Source organism: Asterias amurensis, chromosome 1 (genome assembly GCF_032118995.1).
Source record: "Asterias amurensis chromosome 1, ASM3211899v1".
Lineage (NCBI taxonomy): Eukaryota > Metazoa > Echinodermata > Asteroidea > Forcipulatida > Asteriidae > Asterias > Asterias amurensis.
In genome coordinates, this window is record NC_092648.1 from 14,603,266 (window position 1) to 14,623,854 (window position 20,589).

Sequence of the window (20,589 nt, forward strand, 5' to 3'; positions counted from 1 at the left end):
TTTTATCGTTCTCGTTTCCCATCTCGTTATCGTTCTCGTTATCGCTGCCTGTGTGACCGGGCCTTTACCACTTTTTGCATGGTACTAGGCAGCCACATACTCAGTGGGGTCAATGTAGAAAAAACACAGGCACACTACATAGGGATTTGAACTTGCAATGCCTGCATCCTGGAGCAGATGTCTAAGACAAGTGTACCAAACCTAAACAATAAACCAAATTCTGTTAACTAGTGGAAGCCTTCAAAAACCAAATTGTGGAGAAAAAAAAAAAGAAAAAAAAAATAGGAATAGTGTTTAAAATCAAATAGTTCCAATTGGGGAAAACAATAAACAAAATAAGGAAAACTCAGATGGTTTCACAAACAGCAAAAGTGCAGAGGGGATAAATCAAACAGTACATTATCGTCCATATAAACGAAACTGTTATCTACCACAGTGGTTGACCATACACCCCTTCCCCTGAATCACTAGTCTTGGTTCAAGACCTTCTCGTTTGTTTTGACACACGGTTCACTCAACAAGAGGGCACTATAACCTGATTTGTGTTGTACGTACATGTAAGAGCTGTTCATGAATAACAACGCTCTCTCGCAGGGAAAATAATGTGGGTAACAAAGCGCAAAGGTCTTGCTCCAAGACTACTTAATTACGAGCCCACTTTTTGAATCTCTGGTTCCACCCTTGGCACAGACTGATTAATAATGTTCCTGTATCAAGCTGCAACAAACCATGGAGAAAGGAACAACCATATATAGAGAGCCACACCACTTGGGGAGTAATTGTATTAAAAACACACAGCAAGGTTAGAACCAGCTTAAAAGGTCTACAGCATTACACATGTTTATTAAATCAGGCACCATACATAGAGAAAGAATTAGAGTGTGGACCCAACCTGTATTTGATTAATACGTAAAGTGACTGGCCATCCACAAACCCTACACTTAATGGAAGTTCCGTTTTTCCACTGGTTCTTCTACCTACCAGGGATGCTAGATGAAATTTCCATGCAGTTCTGAACCTAAATTGCTGTATTATGTATGCAGGCATCCTCACCACAAGCCTTGATTCTCTTTGAGTTACAAAAAGGCTGGAGAGGCAATTGCTCCTTTGGCCTACAGTCTTGGCCTTGGTGCCCCCACCCCAACCCTCCTTCAAAATATCCCCAAAACTCTCCGAGGTAAAATGGCCTTGCATCTTTCCAAACTTTCTTAAACTTAAGACCCATCACTATAATTTTGTTAGATACAGCAATAAAAAGGAACTATACAGGAAGTAACTGTTACCAACTTGCTGACTACAACCACATGTGTAAATCTCTTTTAGGAGGAGATTGGCTTTAAGAAAGATCTGGGGTCGCGATGTTTTTAACAGTATACTCTGCTCATCTTCACATGCACACTTTTGTCTTTTTTAACCTTTAGACCTCTGTCTAATATACATATAATACACTTTTTTCTTTTCTTTTTTATAGGGGGGAACCCTTCTAGTTCCTTCTAGTTCCTGTATCCTACAGAGGTTTCTTATGGATTTTGTTGATGTTTTTTTGTCACTATCTGATTTTTGCTTGAATTGGATCACCAAAGTAGGGCATTTACACACTCGTCAACCATATCAGAGAGAAAAACAAAGCAAAATAATAATATAAAATTCCCTACATACCCTATTTTAAAATTGCATGTAACATGAAACTGAATTTTTTCTTTTTTTGGTTGGCATAACAGGTTGATAAAGCCTCTCAAAAAATATTAATGACTGTTTGCTTTTCAGAGTGAGTGTTGAACTTGATACTATAGGGAGTTGAAACTTCATCGTTTTGCAGTAGTAAGTGGTTTTTCTCCGACAATCCAATATTTGAAGAACAAAATTACCTCAAAATGTAAACAAAACCACAATGTACATTAAGTCATTTTTGGTATTTAATATAGCCCTGGGGTGTACTGAAAACATTTTTCTTGGAAATATAAAGTAACTGGATATAATACAAACTAGTTCTTAGGTATGGTACTTTTTACAATAACTTTTTTTAATGCACTTTTACATTAGTGCCATGTCTATTGTGCAAATAACATTCCTCTCAACTCCCTGGGGAGTATACAGTCCCAAACTACTGTGGAATTCTGGAACCTACATGAAAGGCTTTTTTTTTTAAACACAACAACATCAACCCTTGCAGGTACCAATTTATACCCCTGATTGAAGACAAACAATAGAACTTTCTTGCTCAAGGACACAAGTGTCTTGACCGGGATCTGAACCCACACCTTGATGAGTTGCTAAAAAATCTCATTTTAGAGAGTGTTAGTCTAACACACTTTAGAGTGTAAGTCTTTACACCCCTTTAAATTAGATTTTCTGTTAGAACAGGTTTTGTTCTGAAAATTGAACAGGGCAGCACTTTAGGGTGGACAGTTTTCTTCAATCCAACCAGTATGGACTTACAGAGGCTAGAAGACAAATATGTGTTCAACATGGTATTTAAGTCAAATGAGATTTCCCCCTTTAATCCACATCTGGACCCTTGCTAGAGCTACAATTCAAGAAGTTCATAAACTATGTGCATCACCATAAATGAAAAACAACCCTACAGGTTTGGGCACAATGTGGAATATCTGTTCAAGAACATGAATGCTGAAGGAGATTTTGAGAAAAATCTTGAAAATCAGGAAAAAGTCATAAGAAATCACTTGCCTGCAAAGATATTTGTAACCAAGAAGGGCCCAATTTCATGGTACTGCTTACCACAGAGTCCTGCAGTATGCGCTTCACAGGTCACAGAAAGCAGAGAATTTTAAGGTTGGACTTTATGGGTTTACAAGGAATCTGAAAGAGATGGCCAGAAGAGTGATGAAGTCTTTTCCCACTCTTTTGGTGTCCTCACCAAGGACCAGATTGCCCTATATGGTAGGGCTTGCCTGCTTCTTTCGGCAGCTTTTGCCAGGCCTGTATCATTTTTAAAAGGGCAAGGGCACCAGAGGCATTTTTTCCATGATAAAGGGCAGTGCACCCTTTGAGGAAATTGTAAATTTCTACTGGAGCATTTCAAGGGCACCAAGGTAATGACCAGGGGGCATGGAGGCAATCGACTTTGTTACCTCCATGGAGTATCTTGCAAATATAGTTGCCTCACTGAAAATATTTGTTTTTCAAAGAATAACCACACAAAACTTGTTCATCCCTCCTATGTCATTGACCTGAATTCACTTGTCAAACTAAAGTCAATTTGCAGCAGTCCTACATGATTACAGTTTGTGTAATAACTTCCAAGCAATCCAGTATTTCTAACATCATCATTACCACACAACTTCCAAGGAACTATGTCAAGTCTATTCCCAAAAATCGCTGTCATCATAGCCGCTTTGTTTTGGGTCATGGGGGGCCATTGGGCAATACTGTAGAACCTTTATTGAAACAAGCTTCTCAAGAAACCACAAGTTCAAAATGAGGAACTATCTCCATCACATGGAAAAAGTGAAAAGTTCTAAATACAGTGATTTGCTTTTGAGTTTTATGACAGCGCTACACCCGGTGTGCACTGCAAGCAGAATATTGTGCACCCTGTGGAATATTGCCACAGTTTTTTAATGCTATGTAAAATGTTCACCAACTCGCCTGCTTCCAAAAGCCAGGGGAAACCACACTGTCGTAACTTCCCCTCCACCTACCTTTCCATGAAATTTGGCAGAAATTTTCTTTGTACACTATGTACAACAGTAGCATTGTATCAACGACAAAGTACGCTACTTCTTTACGTGTAGAGGGTACAACAACAGAGTGACTTTACTTGTGGGCTAAGGGGATTTGAGCAGGATGTCGTGAGTCGGTTCTGGTTCTGGTTACTGAAACTTGAGAGGGAAAGGTGCTTGAAGCGATTCCTATGATTATGAAACATGTGTAGTGTACAAGCTCCCTCAGGATCAAGTATATATTGTGTATTCCCTCTGCAAATTCCCAACTGCAAATTCCAACCGGCAGTGTGTGTGTGTGTGTGCATACCTCAGGCAATGAAGCACTTTGAAATCTGGACTTTAAGGGAAAAGTACGCTGGTTTTTGGAACCGCTTGATTTGTTTTCATCCTATAAATATTTACACTAAAAACCAACCTGTGAAAATTCCATTTCAAATGGGCGAGGTAAATTATAAAGAACCAGGCCTCGGCAGGTTTAAACCACTCGTTGAAAACCGATCCAACACACTTTGATTCCCATTCATAAATACCTTTTCGGTCAAAAACATCATCACTTTTTTGTCAAAAAGTAAAATAAATGCAAAAATTATAATTGATAAACAATTTCTTTCAACACAACACCCCTCCAGCTATGAAATGGTAAAGCCCTCCGCCCAGTGTCTTAGCCAGGAATTTGGAAAGTGGGAGTGCAAACTGAAAAAGTGGGAGTGCAACCTAAAATCACTACAAAAAAATAGAAACCTGTGCGTAGCACACAACACGAGCGCCCAGCGCCAAGTCTGTCTCACCACCCCCCCCCCCTTAAGGGCCGTGAAAGCATTTCTGGTACCTATTTCTGTTACAAGTAAACTATTTTGATTTAGTTTTTGTTTTGTTTTCAACTTGAAAATGAGAGGCTTTAAAGCACAGATATTATAAAGGTGATCGACGTCCACTATACATTATTAAACTCTATAAAATGTGTCTGGGTCAATAGGCCAGTTCAAAGCAGTTACTTGGACCATGGAGCTTGGACCCATTTAGCCTGAAATGATTCAAATTCATACAAATAATGCAGTACAAGTTTGCTGTCAACAAAATATTTTTTGGCATGTGTTACTCTTGATACAAAATTTTGCTTAAAGACTTAAAAAAAAATGAAGAGGTATTGAAGAAATTCAGAGTTATCATTTACTAATGTTAATTTTCTATCCATTCTTGTCCATTCGATTTCAGAACTATAGGCCTAAGGTCAAGAAGCTGATAATAGTTTTTGTATTTAATTTAAACAAATCAATTAATTAATGTAAAATAATGATTCACACAAGTATTTGCAACCAATCAAAATGCCAAGAGTGATTTACATGTACCATAATTGCTTGATCATGGTAATTTTCCTTTGTATGTGTTTAGGTTTCATAACGTTTAAGTCTTATAGGTTGTTTAATTGTTGAAACTGGGTCAAAGGCAATTTGTAAACAGTCTACGGAGAATAAAGAACGAACAGTTACAAAAGACAGTGCCATTTAAGTAGTTCCACTGGGCAAAAAAAATAAATTTGGGGGGTCTATCCCCCCCTACAGCAAAACCGACTTGAGATTTGAAAAGAAACATGAACCAGTTTTTGAACCTTTCGAGCGGAAAATAAACATCGTTTTGTCAACTGCATTAACACCCAAGAGATGCAAACATTGAAATCCAAAAAAGTCTTGATGTTTCAACCAAACTCTACAACGAACAAACAATGTGCCCTTGAATTTCTAGAAGGAAAAAAGATCTTCATGTTTGCCGCCGTCGAGTTGGGAAAAACTGCGGAACCAATCTACAAAGCAACTGCAGAATGTATGCGGTAAAAGGTGCACTGCGCCGCGTGTTACTCAGTTACCGATACTGACGTCATAGTAGAAAAATCCAGAGCGCGATGGTTTGTAGGATCGTGGAGATGAGATTGGTACCTAAAATAATCTGAACGAAAACGCGTGTGAATTCGCCTCTATCATACCACGCGTGCATGGAGTTCATGCTGCCTGCTGATGACGGTCGATGTCGACGACTGACTGTTAAAACGAAGTCTGCGTGTCTCGCTTGCGTTGTGTAATTTGCACGTGCGTTGTGTAATGTGTGCGTTGTGTTTTGTGTGGTCGCGATGTGGTCAGTGTTTTCGAAGCAACTTCGAGTGATTGTTTTATGGTTGCAGCGTTGAAATTTTGATTCAAAAGGAAGAAGGGAATCTGGTAAAACCAAATCTAATTTTACTCACTGCTGTTTAAACTGTTCAACAACAAAAAAATAACAAAAGAAGTTCAGTAATTTTCACTGAAATTATTAGACAGCACGGCTTCACCCAAGCCGTGCATAAAAATGTTGCCCGTGTTTTCAGCCCAACTAGCCGTGCTAACACGGCGTGCACGGCTCCCTAGCTAACACGTTGCCTCCGCCGCCCTCGGGTAAACAACTCCTTATAAGGGAATGCTGTGCGCGTCGCGCGTATCGCGTGATGTGGCACAACTGTTTCAGCCGTTGCTCTCAACCAATAGGAATGAAGAAACTGTCTTATAAGAACAGGTGCAAGGTCGCGTGTCACGCCCATGAATTAACACTTTTTACCAGTCAAAAACAAAGGTTTATACACACCCACGTGATGCGCTCTCCACCAATAGGAACAGCGAAATTGTCTGAGGTATTTATGAATTTAGTATTTATGGTTATAAACTGAGGCTGGAAGGATAATTTGCTTGGTTCCAAAACAAATCTGACAACAGGTTCCTTTTTATGCCCGGAGGGATATTACAAAGTTCAAAATGTTATTAAAAGCAGAACTTCTGCTTGACAACTTTTTTTTGGCTAACCAAAAATTGAGTGGGGCACCAGTCACTCCAGTGACAAATTAGTGTAGTTTTGGCCGTTAACCTGTTTCTGTTAAGCAAGACTTTTCTGCTTAGCAAGTTGTTGTGCTTACAGGCTATATGAAATTGGGCCCAGACCTGTGGTACACTACCATAAACAGTTGCAATGCATAATGATAAACATTGATTTATTCCAAGTGTCATCCTGCGAGTAGAGCCTAGGGATACCAGGCAACTGTATCTATCCATGTTATATTTTCTCTATTTTACACTATAAAATACGATGGGGAATTAAATCATGTGAGCAGCATAAACCCTGGAAAATTAAAAAGTTAACTCCCCTGTGTAAGAATGAACGATTGATTTTACATGTGACACATTGCAGGTGAACAACCTTTTCTATTTTTTTCCCCAGTAAAATCAGACATCCCATGTGCACAAAATCTTCTAAGGACATACAGGTTGACAACCTTTTCACTGTGAAATGTCACTCAGTCTGTGGAGTTCCAGCTTTTTAAATTTCTTGATTTGGGGTGAACGCTTACACAATGCAGGCCTAAATTCAAAGTTGCATTGTAGCATTTTTGCTGAAAGTTGAAGAAAAGATGACGTGTTTCAAAATGAAAAACATAAAACAAATTTTAACGTATGCCACTGACAATGCCCAAAACACATGCAACATCATGGGCTACACTTTGTGCGATTCGGCAAGCCATTCGCGCATATTGGCCCGAAACGCTAGCTAGTGTTTTATAGGGAGAACCCTGCTTATTATTTGTACCCATGTGTTAGTGGTTTTTTTTTTTAATATGCGTACAAACAAAAATCTAATGGATGTACAAATATACATCTGCAAAAAGCAAGGTATTCTAGTGTGCACGCGAGTTCATTAAGGTTGCTGTACCCCGACTTTATGGTAAATGGCACAAAGGTCACTAGGCCCTGGTAGAGTTTATCACATTTCAATCAAACAACACACATCACAAAATGACCCTGCTTCTATCTAAATAATGGAGCAGTTCAAAGCAAGAAAATATAAACTGAAGTGCCTATATATATTTGTAATCAAACATTACTGATTTGCACCATCCAAGCAGATGAAAACATTTTATCAATGTTTGCAAAACTATTCCTGGACTGATATAAATCACAAGACGTGTTAGCACAGGTGCAATGTGGGTGAAACATGAACCCATCATAAACAACTGCAGATGGGATGGTTTTTAAAAAAAACAATTATTAAAGTTTAAATTGAATTGAAATGGCTTTTTCTTGGAAAGTGACAAACAACAAACTACAATTCATGACCTATGTTTTATGACATTTTCAGTTTTAAAGTTGGTTACTTTAACAAAATGTTTCTCGCAAATAAGATGAAATTAATAATAATAATAATATCGAATATCTTATATAGCGCACGTATCTACCAAACAAGGTACTCAAGGCGCTGAGTATATACAAACTTTCAGAAAGATATGTTATTGCAGTGATGAATTCTGAGACCCAATTATTTAGCACCTTATAAGGGTTTACAAGGTGAGGATCATGTCTTTATTACTTACATAGGCTAAAGTTATTGTATCTGGTCTCTGTTCAGTGCAAATTCTAACCCCCCCCCCCCAAAAAATAAATAAAAATAAAATAAAATAAAATAAAATAATAACTTATTACTTTTACTTACGAAAATTTGTTTTTCCAGAAATTCAAATAGTTTAATTTTTGTATTTAAATTCAAAAAATTTAGGCTTAGAAGCTTGTATCGATTAAATTAATTTTGTTTTTGTTTTTTTGTTTGTTTGATGATTGCTTATTGACTATCTGAATCCATTATTTTTTACATATTTTCTAGCTTATTGTTGACTAAGTGATTGAACAGAAACAAAAATATTAATATCTGCTTTGTTTTACACTAAGGACAAAGTCTAGAAAACATTCGTTTTAAGCTTGGTCTGCTGAATGATACAAATTTAATAAAAAGAATTATGTGCACAAAAAACACTCCTCTACACATAAACAATGGTAAAACTCCATAGAAACTCATTAATAACATCCATATCAAGGATACCTACAAATTGTGTGTCATTCATGTAAGTAATGGACATGGCAATAAATTAAGGCAAATGCAAATTTCCTTTGAAAAATGTCTTTCAAAAAGGTTCAGCTATGTGAGCACATTGTTAGGGATCTATGAGTCTCATCAATAATACTGAATGATGCATATTAAAGGGACACGTCAGCCTTCGATCGGGCGAATATGTGTTTGAAAAGTGTTTGGAACCTTTTGTTATAATTGCATATAATGGTTAGAAAGATGTTTTAAAAGTAGCATTAAAGATCCACACAAACATGCCTCGGAATTGCACGGTGTTTCTTACATGTATACGTCATGAACTAACACAGCACGCCATTTGTGGAGTTAAATTTTTGACTCCACAAAATGGCAGAAGGTGTTAGTTCGCAAAGTAAAAGTAAATTATATTTACAGCTAACAGTTTCAAACACTCGCCCGATCCAAGGCAACGGACCCATTCCCAGGTATCTTATTTTGTCCTGAAATTGTGTATTAGTGTACATGTTTAGTAATGATCTAAGAAAAACTGATGATGCAAAACAGACCGTCTCATCTACATGAACATCAAATAGCCTAGAGTAAGCCCTCCACAAAATCAGTCTTTTTTTAAAAGTCGAACTGAAAGTACATGGTTGATTATGACCACAGCCCCAAATTGATCTAGGCCTATACTTAGAATGTGTGTGTCCCCTAACTTATTCCAATTTTTCCACAACAAAACGACATCCAGCTAATGTAACACTACCTCGCTCCACCTGAAAAGAATTTACAATATGAGTTTTCATTTTAGAAATTACTTGTGGAGCTTAACATGTTTTCTTCGGAGCCTACCCTCTGTTAATAAAACATGTGGGGAGTAGTAATGACATTCCTGACACAGTGTGACCTCAAGCATTGCCATATTATAATATTGTTATACAAATAATGACTTTGTGAAGTTCACTGGCCACCAAATTTGCCGGATATGGAAGTGAGATTACTAACAGCGATGTGCAAAGAAGGAAGGGGGCTGGACATTGGTGAGAAGGGTTGGGTGGTGGGGCGGGAGAAGTGAGGCTTTGGCAGAAGAGTGGGACTTACTATCATAGAGGTTTGTAGATAAAACTGGGGTTGGACTGTAATCCCACCTCTGAAAACACTGAATTAGAGAATGGCCTCTCTCTGAAATATTTGGCCTTTTGAAAGTGCCTTCTTTTATGACTCTTATTTTATTGTTTGTTGCTGTTATACAGCGAACATTAGTAGTACAAAACAAGGATAACTTTAATACCAAATCTCATGTATGGGAATTTGTTAACTGAAAATGTCTGATTTCTCTTAAAACTCATCTTGCTTTTAAAACTATTTAAAGGTGCACCAAAAGTTTTAAGTTGGAGAGTTGGACAAATAGATCAATGAACACCACATAAAATTAATACATTCTCATTCATGTATGTGTCAACTTGCACAAACAAGCCCAGTTTATACTTTATGTAAGTTGGAGAGAAAAGCAAATTTATTAATCATGTATGCAAAAAGAATGCAAGCTGATTGTTTGCATTTTTTTATCAAAAAAAAAGCTTTGTTATTTAGCCTAAGTTGCATTAAGTATGAGCCAGTCTTTGCAGAAGGATAGTGTAACAGAGAGTCATGAAGTGAGTTTGTTTGTTTGTTTGTTTGTTTGTTTGTTTGTTTAGATGATCTTCCCAACGAGGGAACTCGGCAAAATCCCACAACTTCAAGGGGATATAAACACCAAGCTGGCAACAGCCAATCTCTCTCATACAAACATTGGTTTAATGTCTATTATTATGAACTACACAAATCAAGTGATTGCATGGTTGATACATAAAAAACATTCAATGTTGTAATTGTAAGAAAGGGAAATGTAGTAGTGTTCTCAATCTCAGTCACAGAAAGAACTGAGCATCCCTCCCTCTCACCTCTGTCCTGTGTGAGGAAATTTACAGTTATATTCTAATATATACTGGCTTTAAATAAGCTATACAGTTTCAACATTCCCACAATATAAGTGCCAGACACTACAGACACGATTACAGCACATCCCAGACAGTATTACGTAACCTTTATTATGCTGCGTAAGATTATTTCGTAAGACCAACTGCACCGCCCGCGAGGGAAAGTGTGCAGGTACGTACTGTTTGAAGTTATATACGTGATGTAAACACACACCGTGGGTTTGTGCGTGTCTACCCGTGTGCGGTTGGCTGGGATGCAAGAATGTCCGCTACTCGCAGCCCCTTACTAAAAAAAAGTACATACCGTTTTTCCTTTGGTAGCGGCATCGTCAAAGCTCTAACCAGTCGGTTACAGCATGCGAATTGAGTCAGGGGGGTTTCACCGTTCCAATTCCGTTACAATTTTCGACTAACATCGCCGCAGCGGCGAACAAATTGAGTAAAAATCCAAGCAACTTCCTCATGTACTGAGTTCCAGGTTACGAGCACACTGTGGCCATTTTGGATTGTTGTGTGTGTTGTAAACTAAACTGGGCCGGGGGAAAAAAACATAATGGAGCGCCGTTCTGTCGCCACAGTCGGCTGACCGCTTTTAGTGGCTTGGTTAATCCATTTCAGCAAGAGGGCGCATTCACTATTGTTGGGGCAGTTATTGCATTGTGCCGATATGTTTTCATTTCCTTACTTATAATTTTTTGATATGCTTTTTTTTTAATCCCCTTTTGTTATGTTCAAAAATTTCCGGTCAGTGAGCGTAAAACGTCAATTGATTGTTTTTCTCAGAAGTTGGAGCACCTGGATGGAATAATAATTATGTTACACAATGTGAATTATTAATTTTGTATGAATTTTTGTTAATGAGATGGCGGAATTTCTTTAGTTGACCAACCAGTCAACTTTTATAAAGTCTAAAGAACAAAAAACAAAAAAATCATAAATACACCAAAAAAAAAATTAACAGTTCAATAACTTCATCAAATAAGTCAGTCCATCTTTATACGGACAATTCAGGGAAGCGTTTTGCCGCCAATGAAAAAAAGTCCTTCAAAATAAGGACAAGTCAAAAACTGTTGAAATACTTTGAACAACTTTTACTGATTATTTCAGGGGGGGGGGGTAGTTTAAGAAACTATATCAGCCGTATTTTAGTTTGCAATTACTTCGCATTAATCGACCTTTGCTAGTCTATTTAATGACCCAATAGATTCATTTATTTCAAAAGAGGGCGTTGCTTACAACTAACGGTGTCGGGAGTGTCGAATATTGGCACGTTTTTCAGCGAACTATTGAAATACGTTGACAAATTTCAAGGGGATATTTCAGTTCAGGAGGAAGAAAAATATATTAAAAAAACTTAAGTCGCCTTTTCTACGCAATGGCGATATCCACCCAACTTTTGCAATTACTTCACCTTAATCGACCTTTGCCAGTCTATTTAAATACCCAGTTGATTCATTTATTTCAAAAGAGGGCGCTGTTTACAATTAAACGGTGTCGAATATTGGCACGTTTTCCATGCCATACAACACCGTCGAGACTGTTGAGTTAAAAAAAAAATCGTGTATTATATCTGATAATTTATCGTGGAAATAACAATTTCAAAACATGTAAGTACATTATAATTAGATTGTTTTGTTGATTATGTAGATCTATTGGATCACTGATAAAAAAGGGTTGTTGATACAGATTGACTGTGGACACGGACGTCAGTTGGCACGTGTATAAAACCACTGGTTGTATTTGATTTACTAAACTGTCTGTGTTAGTTGATTGTACCGTGTTTGTTTGAGTACATACATACCACTAAAAACAGTAACAGTTTTGAATGTTGGTTTGAGACCTGGTCTTGACACTTTATATAATAAGCAAGACACTTTCGTCTTTCGCAATTCGGATGGGACGTACAACTACAACTTGTAGTAGTTGTACGTCCCAAGTACAAGGCGTAGTAGAGTATATTAATAGATAGTTGGTGTGGTGTCTTCTTAAAGTTAAATTAATTGGTTATTAATAAAACTATTTCTAGATGTTGATGCACTCAAATTTATCAAAAGAGTAATCTGGTAAGACCCCCAGTACACACTTATCGCCAATAATAATAATAATAATAAAACTAGAGGGAAGGGGGTTCTGCTCGTTATGTCTGGCAGTGTGTTTATTTCAATTCAGTCATGATTTAGCTGCACTCAAAAAGAAGGAGAAGAAGTGATAAGTAATACGATTGATGTTATTTTACCATCATATTTTATTACACTTTATAGGGCGGAGGAACCGACAATGGATGCAGAAACGGATGATCGCTTCTCCGTGATTACGCACGACCCTCGATTTAGAAAGATCTCCCAGAACAGCCGCAAGGTCAAAATTGACAAGCGCTTCCAAGGCATGTTCAAGGACAAAAGCTTCAAACTCAAATACAGCGTGGACAAAAGAGGCCGACCCGTTCGACTGACATCGGACGAGAACTTGCGGAGGTTTTATGATTTGTCAAGCTCATCAGACTCTGAGGATGAGAAGGACGGAGAAGATGGTAAAGATGCGGATCCATCATCAGAAGATGAACCTGAAGTCCAAACGAGTTTGCAGAAAAAAAAGAAGAGACTCTCCGGAAAACAAAGACTTAAGGAGGAACTTATAAAGAGGAAGGAGAAGAAGAGAAACATTGAAGGAGCGACTCCTAAAGAAAGGAAGACACTTTCTCTAAGACAACCTGCTGCAGATGATTCTGAAGGTACGCTTCGCTGTGACTATAGGAACAAGTACACAGGCTGGGGTGGATTTTACAAAGAGTTAAGACTATCTTGAGTACGAGTTAATAGGACTTGCCTTAAGTTTTTAATAAACTAGGACTAGTCCTAAGTTAGGAGTATCTTTGTGAAATCGACTCTAGAAAACAATGATAAATCCTGCCACTTTTTCATTCATTATGACTGAAAGTGGTATCTGATTTACCCTGATGGCGATCTGATGATGATTTTGGTAATGATGAATGCAAAAGTGGAATTCAGATGTGACATCATTGCCAAGCATTATCTCTAAGAGATGTGAATATCCAACTGAGTAGTGTTGGTCCTGAAAAGAACCAGTGGTTAACGACTCAACGTTTTGATCAGTAAGCCTGACCACCAGTTCTGTTTTTTGAACCAACACTGCTCAAAAGAGATATTCACATGATGTTTAATTGCACACCTCTCTTAGTTTTATAATGCCACCATGCAAAGTTTTAAATCCTACTGAAGCATTATCTCACACATTCTTGCTGAAAATTTATAGTTAAAAGGTTATTAAAAAAAAGGGTTTGTTTGTCTGATTTGTTGCATAGATAAGAAGAAAATTACAATTTTGTACTTTCAGATGATAGCAGTGATCATGACCAAGATACCAGCGACTCGGACAATGATGGTCCCTCTTCACCCCTTCCAAGCAATCGGAAAGCTCACTCAATCCCCCAAGCCATGGATCTTGCCAGAGGTCAAGGCAACCAAGACAGTTCCTCAGACTCTGACTCCGACTCGGACTACGGAGGCAGTGACAGCGACGGGGAGGGCAGCGAGGCGGAAGTCAAGTGGGGAGAGCTGGACAAAGAAGCCCCACGGAGTAGCGATGAGTCTTCGCGCCTTGCCCTGTGTAACATGGATTGGGATCGAGTGACAGCCAGTGATCTGCTTGTGTTATTTAATTCTTTTAAGCCTACCGGGGGTGTGGTGCACTCAGTCAAGGTACGATGGTTAACCGTTAGATATCGTGTATTTACCAGTAATTCCCAGCATATCATTTATGCACATGGTATTTAGGTTTTGATTTATGGAGTACGTACCCGATAAGTGATTGCCTGTAACAACAGAAAAGTGGCTTTATTAACCCTTATTGTCAGTGGCTTAGCCAGACATTTTCATTTCTTGAGGAGGGGGAGGGTTTGCAAGCCAAGGTAAAAAAACATAATAAGGGGGCTGTCTTATATATCAAACTGTTCATTTGTGGGTTTGTTTTAGGAGGGGGGTGCAAGTTTCTCTGCAGGGGGTGGCCGGCCTCTGGTTATGAACCTCAAAACTCTCAGAGCCCTTTTTACTTGACAAAAAGGGCGGTTTACACATTTAAGAATGAAATTTTGAGAACGCATTTTATCTTTTTTTTCCTCAAGATATGTCCATCTGACTTCGGTTTGGAGAAGATGAGAGAAGAGGATGCGAAGGGTCCATTGGAGTTCACAGACGCAGAAAACAGAGAAATGAATCCCACCACAGAGGAAGATCATAAGCTGCAAATGAAGCTCAGGAAATATCAGCTGCAGAGGTGAGAATGGGTTGCAGAGCCAAACATTCACGCTTGCCTGCTGGCCCTACACTGGACTGCGGGTCCAAGGCCAGGGTTTTTAACATCACTCTAGTAAACATTCTACTGGACAAGTGCGGCTGTCTTGTGTTTTTGCAACTGAATAATGTTCATGTGATATGCTTGGTGCTTGTTGAAAACAAAGGTTGCAGTGCCTCAGGAAGCAACTTCATCACTGGTTGCACAATCATGTTTCATGTTTGTGTGCATTTTGTGGTTTGTTTTTTTTCCCGCCAAATTTGAGCCTTGGTTTGAAATGAAATGGTCTTGATCAGCCTAGGATTAATTAGAAAGTGTTTGTTTTATAAACTCTGGAGGTCTTCTGAACTTAAGGAGCTCTTTTGGATGCTGGGTTCAGTTTCATAAAGAGCAAAGATTGATCTTTAGTTGTGCATCAATTAAGCAAAAATGTTGTGCCTTGTGAAATTAAACCATGTTTACAAACTTGGGTCTTAAATTTCACCTTGTTTCTTGTGAGGTCCCTCAAGCACAACATAGAAGCGACTGTTGAAGAAACAAGTGTGGATGTACCCTATTTTCAATCCTTAAGATGTTCTTATGAATGCATTGTTTATTTCTCAGGCTAAAGTACTACTTTGCAGTGATCGAGTGTGACAGTGTGGCAACGGCCTCTACAGTATACGGGCACTGCGATGGAATGGAGTACCTGAGTAGCTCAACCAGACTAGACCTCCGGTAAGCAATCATTGCATGGCCATAATTGTCTGGAGCCCCTGTTTGCTTATATGATTATACTACCATCCATAATCAAGGAACCAGTTTTTTATCATGGGTTCTTGTGTTGGGTGGGGGGGGGGAGTTAGGGTATGTTACTTTGCCATACCAGAGAAGTAAACCCAATATCATGGTTTGGCTGACAATTTTGTGTCCGTTGCAATGACATTGAGAACAGTTATGACCATGTCACACGAGTCAATTTACAGGCAACCAGTTCCAGGCAATCTCCATTCTCCAAAGAAAAGCCATTCTTGTTTCAATGTTCACCTATTTTTCTTGTGGATTGTAAGACTCGTATGCTCATTACTCACGTGCTACCAAAGTGGTCCTTCAGCAAGCCCTGTGGTTGGTTGCCTCCAAGTTAACTGTAAGACTTGCCCAAGTGACAAGGAGATGCAGCCATGTTTTAATTTCCTTGCACTAAAATCCATTTCTGAATGTTGTTGTCTCGAACTGAAGATTTATTCCAGACGGCGTGACCTTTGAGAAGGAGCCAAAGGATGTTGCGACCGACATGCCGGATGCCTCCCTGTACAAACCCATTGAGTTCCGCACCTCAGCGCTGCATCAGTCCAGGGTGGAGTTGACGTGGGATGAGACGAACCATCATCGGACGGTCAAGACGGCCGAGGCCTTCAAGAAGAAGAGCATCGAGGAGATGGACGTCAACGCCTTCTTGGCGTCCTCTAGCGATGACAACGAAGAAGAGGGTGGTAAGAGTTACTTGGTGTCAGGAGTAAGCCCGGGCAACTAGTGCTACTAACAATATTGAAGTCTTATATAGCGCACGTATCTACCAAACAAGGTACTCAAGGCGTTGAGTATATACAAACTTTCAGAAAGATAGGTTAATGCAGTGATGAATTCTGAGACCCAATTAGTTAGCACCTAACTAGCGGCGAAGTTGCGACCTGATTGCTTAGTCGAGTCGCGACTATCGTCACAACTACTACAATAATAGGCGCGACTACCTGCTTGGTGAACCAATTGTGTCACTCACGACTATTCACGGCAACATAATTTACTAATGAAAAACAATCAGTCATCAGTGACACAAGCCTTCAATTCATTCAGATTGAATTTGACTATAATGCGCCAGCAGACACTGGGCTTGTGACAGCAGGTGAAATATCTACATGTTGGGGGACAGAGGGATCTGGGAACACCTCTATTGTAACATCATTGATCAAGGACACCACTCAAAATAGAAGAAGATAAAGAGAGTGGAAAGGACATGAGAACTGGAGAGCTGGAACCGGATTTAATCATCCCCAAATCTCTTTCTTCCCTTTCAATTTAACCTCACAGATAATTGGGAGTTCGATTTTGAGGAAAAGAAAGAACCAGAACAAAATCGGGAGACGAAAGAGCACGTCAAAAAGCCCCTAAGTGAAGATCAGCAGATTGCTAAATACCGAGCCCTCCTGAAAGATGTAGACAAGGGTCAGCAGCAGACGGACAGGGATAAACAAATGGAGATGGAGATCACTTGGGAACCGGGTAAGATTGTTAGCATATCCATGCAAATTAGGTGCACACCAGACTGAACCTTTTTAGGTAATTAGCATTTCCATGCAAATTAGGTGCTGACCAGACTGAACCTGTTTACGTGATTAGCATAGCCCTGCAAAGGATGTGGAACCATGTGAGATGTAAGAATACTTATTTCTGCAAGTTGATGTTACAAAAGAACCTGATCCTTCTCACATTCTGGCCATGCACTATGGAATGTACTTCGATAAGTCACTACATATACCAGCTTCAAAACTCATCTGAAAACGTATTTTTGTGCTTTGAGTTTCATTGATGTAACTCATTGTAGACAGACTCACTTCTGCATCTCTTCTGCGCCAGGAGTGTCTTTTAGACAGACAAATGAATTTGTTATGGTATTTGCACGAAATGTAAACGTTATTGGAAGTATAATTATTATCTTTTTTGCAATGACAGGCTTGAAAGATGCAACTGAGGAACTTGTCAAGAAGAAATCTGAAAAGTCCTCAGAGTCCACACCTTGGGAGAATTTCCTCGAGAAGAAGAAGGACAAGAAAAAGAAACTAAAGGGGCTGAAGAAACAGGTAAGAAAAGCTGTGCATATTGTTGAGAGAAAAACCCAAAACAAAACAAGAATATAATAGTGTCTTTTGCAGAAAGAAGGACCTCAATGACCACATGTGTCGTGGCCGGGCAGATAAAGAGTGCTGGACTCAATTTGGTGTTTCTGATCAGCAGAGTGTGGGTTCAAGTCCCAGTAGTGACACCCATGTCCTTAAGCAAGACACTTAACCATTATTGCTGTGTCCTTCAGACGCCTGGTTTGATTGGCTGTATATTGTCTACAGTACTTTGTAAAGGAGAAAGGCCTCATACTTCAAAACCTACATCCTCTACCTTGCAGGATAAATTATAATAATGTAAAAGCGTCACTTAGTAATGGATTTGAGAACGCTATATAAGAAGCCACTATTGTTATTATAATAAAATGCAAATTTCTATTTCTTATCTTGGTTTTTCAGCAATTGAGTGAAGCTCAGGAGCACTCCGATGGCGCCTTTAGTGACGATGAACTTCCTACCGCAGTAGACCCCAATGATCCATTCTTCAAAGATGCTCTGAGAGAAGATGGGGTTGAAGGTAAGTTCCAGTCGCATTCTTCCCCAAAGTCCTTTACATCTTCCTTGAGCCACTAACTGTGCGAGACAAATAACATTAAAACTGAGCTACTTGCATAATGTTTCCTTGTTTGTGAACTGTTTTCTCAATGAGTTATAATGAGTTTTTTAATTCCTTTACAACATCTCGGACCTTCGATATTTCTTCCATGAATGAGAAGAACTCTTGATAGATTGCTTGCAGGTCAGATTCTAATCACAAGCTGCTTATTTCTTTAAAGGTATCAAGAAGAAAAGTAAGAAGACAAAAGGCAAGAAACAAGAGGTAGAGATCAATGACGAAGAACGAGAAAGGATCAAACAGAAGCAGGTAGGAGATGGTTTGAAATTCTGTATCCCTGTACAGTCATTGAGATGATAAATTACATAAAGAGAGAGCGGAGCCAGGGTTTCAAAGAGCTTCTGAAGCACAAAAAGTAGCCAAGCACAAGCAAAAATTATGCTCGCTGGAAGCTAGAGCCGGTATGGACCAACTCTTTTCGGAGCCAACATTCCCCCGAATAAGAGATTGTGCACATGGATGTTCTCTTAAGTTTACTATTATAGTTACTTTTTATTTTCCACACCATGGAAAGCTGCAAACATCACTTAAGCCCAGTTCATACTTCATGCGATACAAATTTTGACTTTGCAAGGAACAATTCGCAAGGAATACATTTCAGTTGAAATGTGCCCAACTTCTGCGAAACATTCGCAGTGAAAACAGCCCTGTGAAGTCAAAAAATGTTTGCATTCGCAGGAAGTATGAACCGGGCTTAACCACAAACGGCTCACTTAAATGTCTCTTAATTGAAAAAAAAAAAACTGAAAATATCTTTAAATAAAAATTGTTTGGTTTCAGATGTTGTAATCTTGTTGAATTAATCTTTTTAGTCGGAGCTTGAACTGTTATTCATGGATGACGAAGACGGCAAGAAACACTTCAACCTAAAGGCCATCATGGAGAACGAGCAGAACCAAGGCAAGAAGATGTCGAGGAAGAAAAAGAGGAAACTCCAACAGGAGGAGACAGCCAAGTACGAGGACGACTTTGAAATCGACGTGAAGGATCAACGCTTTCAGGCGATGTTCTCATCTCACCTGTATGCAATGGATCCGTCTGATCCGCAGTACAAGAAGACCAAAGCGACAGAGGCTCTCCAGGCCGAGCGACAGGTTCAACGAAAGAAGGAAGATCAGAGAAGATCAGACACTGCAAGGAAGGTCTCCACCATCACATCAAAGACAGTGCCCGATGCCACGCCCAAGGCTACATCCCAGAGTGATGTCTCAAAACAGAGTAGCAGAGGGGCGGAACTTTCAATGCTTGTCAAGTCTGTAAAGAACAAAACAAACCAGTTCAAGGCGCAGAAGTTAAAACGTCAGAAAGTCCACTGAAAATTGAACTATACAAACAGATGGTATTTAAGTTACAATGCTCAAGTCACACCCGAGGGCCACACCCTGGAGCCACACCTTAAAGCCACACCCAGGATGATTTTGCAGAGTAATAAGACATTCAGAGCAACTATAAATATAAATATTAATAGTGAACTTGCGGGTACAACCTTGGGTAAAAAAACTCTTTTGAAAGAGTGTGGTGGCTCTGAAGAGAGCCAGTTTGGTCTCAACCTTTCGAACAGTATACTCTGCTAGTCTTCAGGAGAATGCTGGACTACTGGAGGTGGTGAAGCTTATGTATGACTGGAGGGATGCACTTTTGGGCATGAAGGAGAGGAGCAGTGTATACTGTTCGAAACGTCGAGACCAAACCGGCTCTTTTCAGAGCCACCACTCCTTCAAAAGAGTTTTTTTTACCTATGGTTGTACCCGCAAGTTCACTATTAATATTTATATTTATAGTTGCTCTTATTCTCTACACCATGCAAAGCTTCAAACACCATTTAATAAGACATTTATGAACAGATTGCAATATCTTGAGACAACAGATGATCCATAATCAAAGTAATTTTCAAAGAAAATAATTTGTTTGAATGATTTTCATTTTATGAATTACAAATTACCAAATGAGCATAATATCAACTTGGTGACAATTTTTATGTGAAGAAATAAATTACATAATGCTATATTCAACATTTTTTAGGTCTTTGTCTTGTAATATTTATTGTAAATGGTAAATTTGCCACATTATGTTATGTTTGTCTAGTATGTAAAGTCTGTTTGGTTTGAGTCAGAAGGGGAAACATCCTAAATAGTGAGAAAACCTTGCTCTAAATTTTACAAATTAAGTGTAAAATCACAAAGCAAGGACAAACCAATCTAGGTTTTTAAGGTTATGGCTCTGAAGGATTGTTAAAAATAGTCCAG

General features: G+C 38.9%; 2 protein-coding genes across 2 annotated transcripts in view; one reads left to right on the forward strand and one right to left on the reverse strand.

Moving 5' to 3' along the window:
* LOC139946776 (uncharacterized) overlaps window positions 1-11,112 on the reverse strand; it is a 66,590-nt gene extending 55,478 nt beyond the window's left edge. Inside the window, exon 1 of the mRNA XM_071944472.1 lies at window positions 10,845-11,112. Coding sequence (XP_071800573.1) covers window positions 10,845-10,867 — 23 coding nt within the window. The 5' untranslated portion in view covers window positions 10,868-11,112. The remainder of the gene's footprint in view (window positions 1-10,844) is intronic.
* Window positions 11,113-12,040: 928 nt separating this feature from the next.
* Window positions 12,041-20,340, forward strand: LOC139939558 (ESF1 homolog). Its single transcript, XM_071935560.1, has 11 exons — window positions 12,041-12,147; window positions 12,802-13,271; window positions 13,895-14,259; window positions 14,682-14,833; window positions 15,455-15,568; window positions 16,070-16,323; window positions 16,919-17,110; window positions 17,561-17,688; window positions 18,127-18,244; window positions 18,504-18,592; window positions 19,156-20,340. Coding segments are annotated over exons 1-11 (2,388 nt in total). The 5' UTR covers window positions 12,041-12,145; the 3' UTR covers window positions 19,660-20,340.
* Window positions 20,341-20,589: the final 249 nt, after the last annotated feature.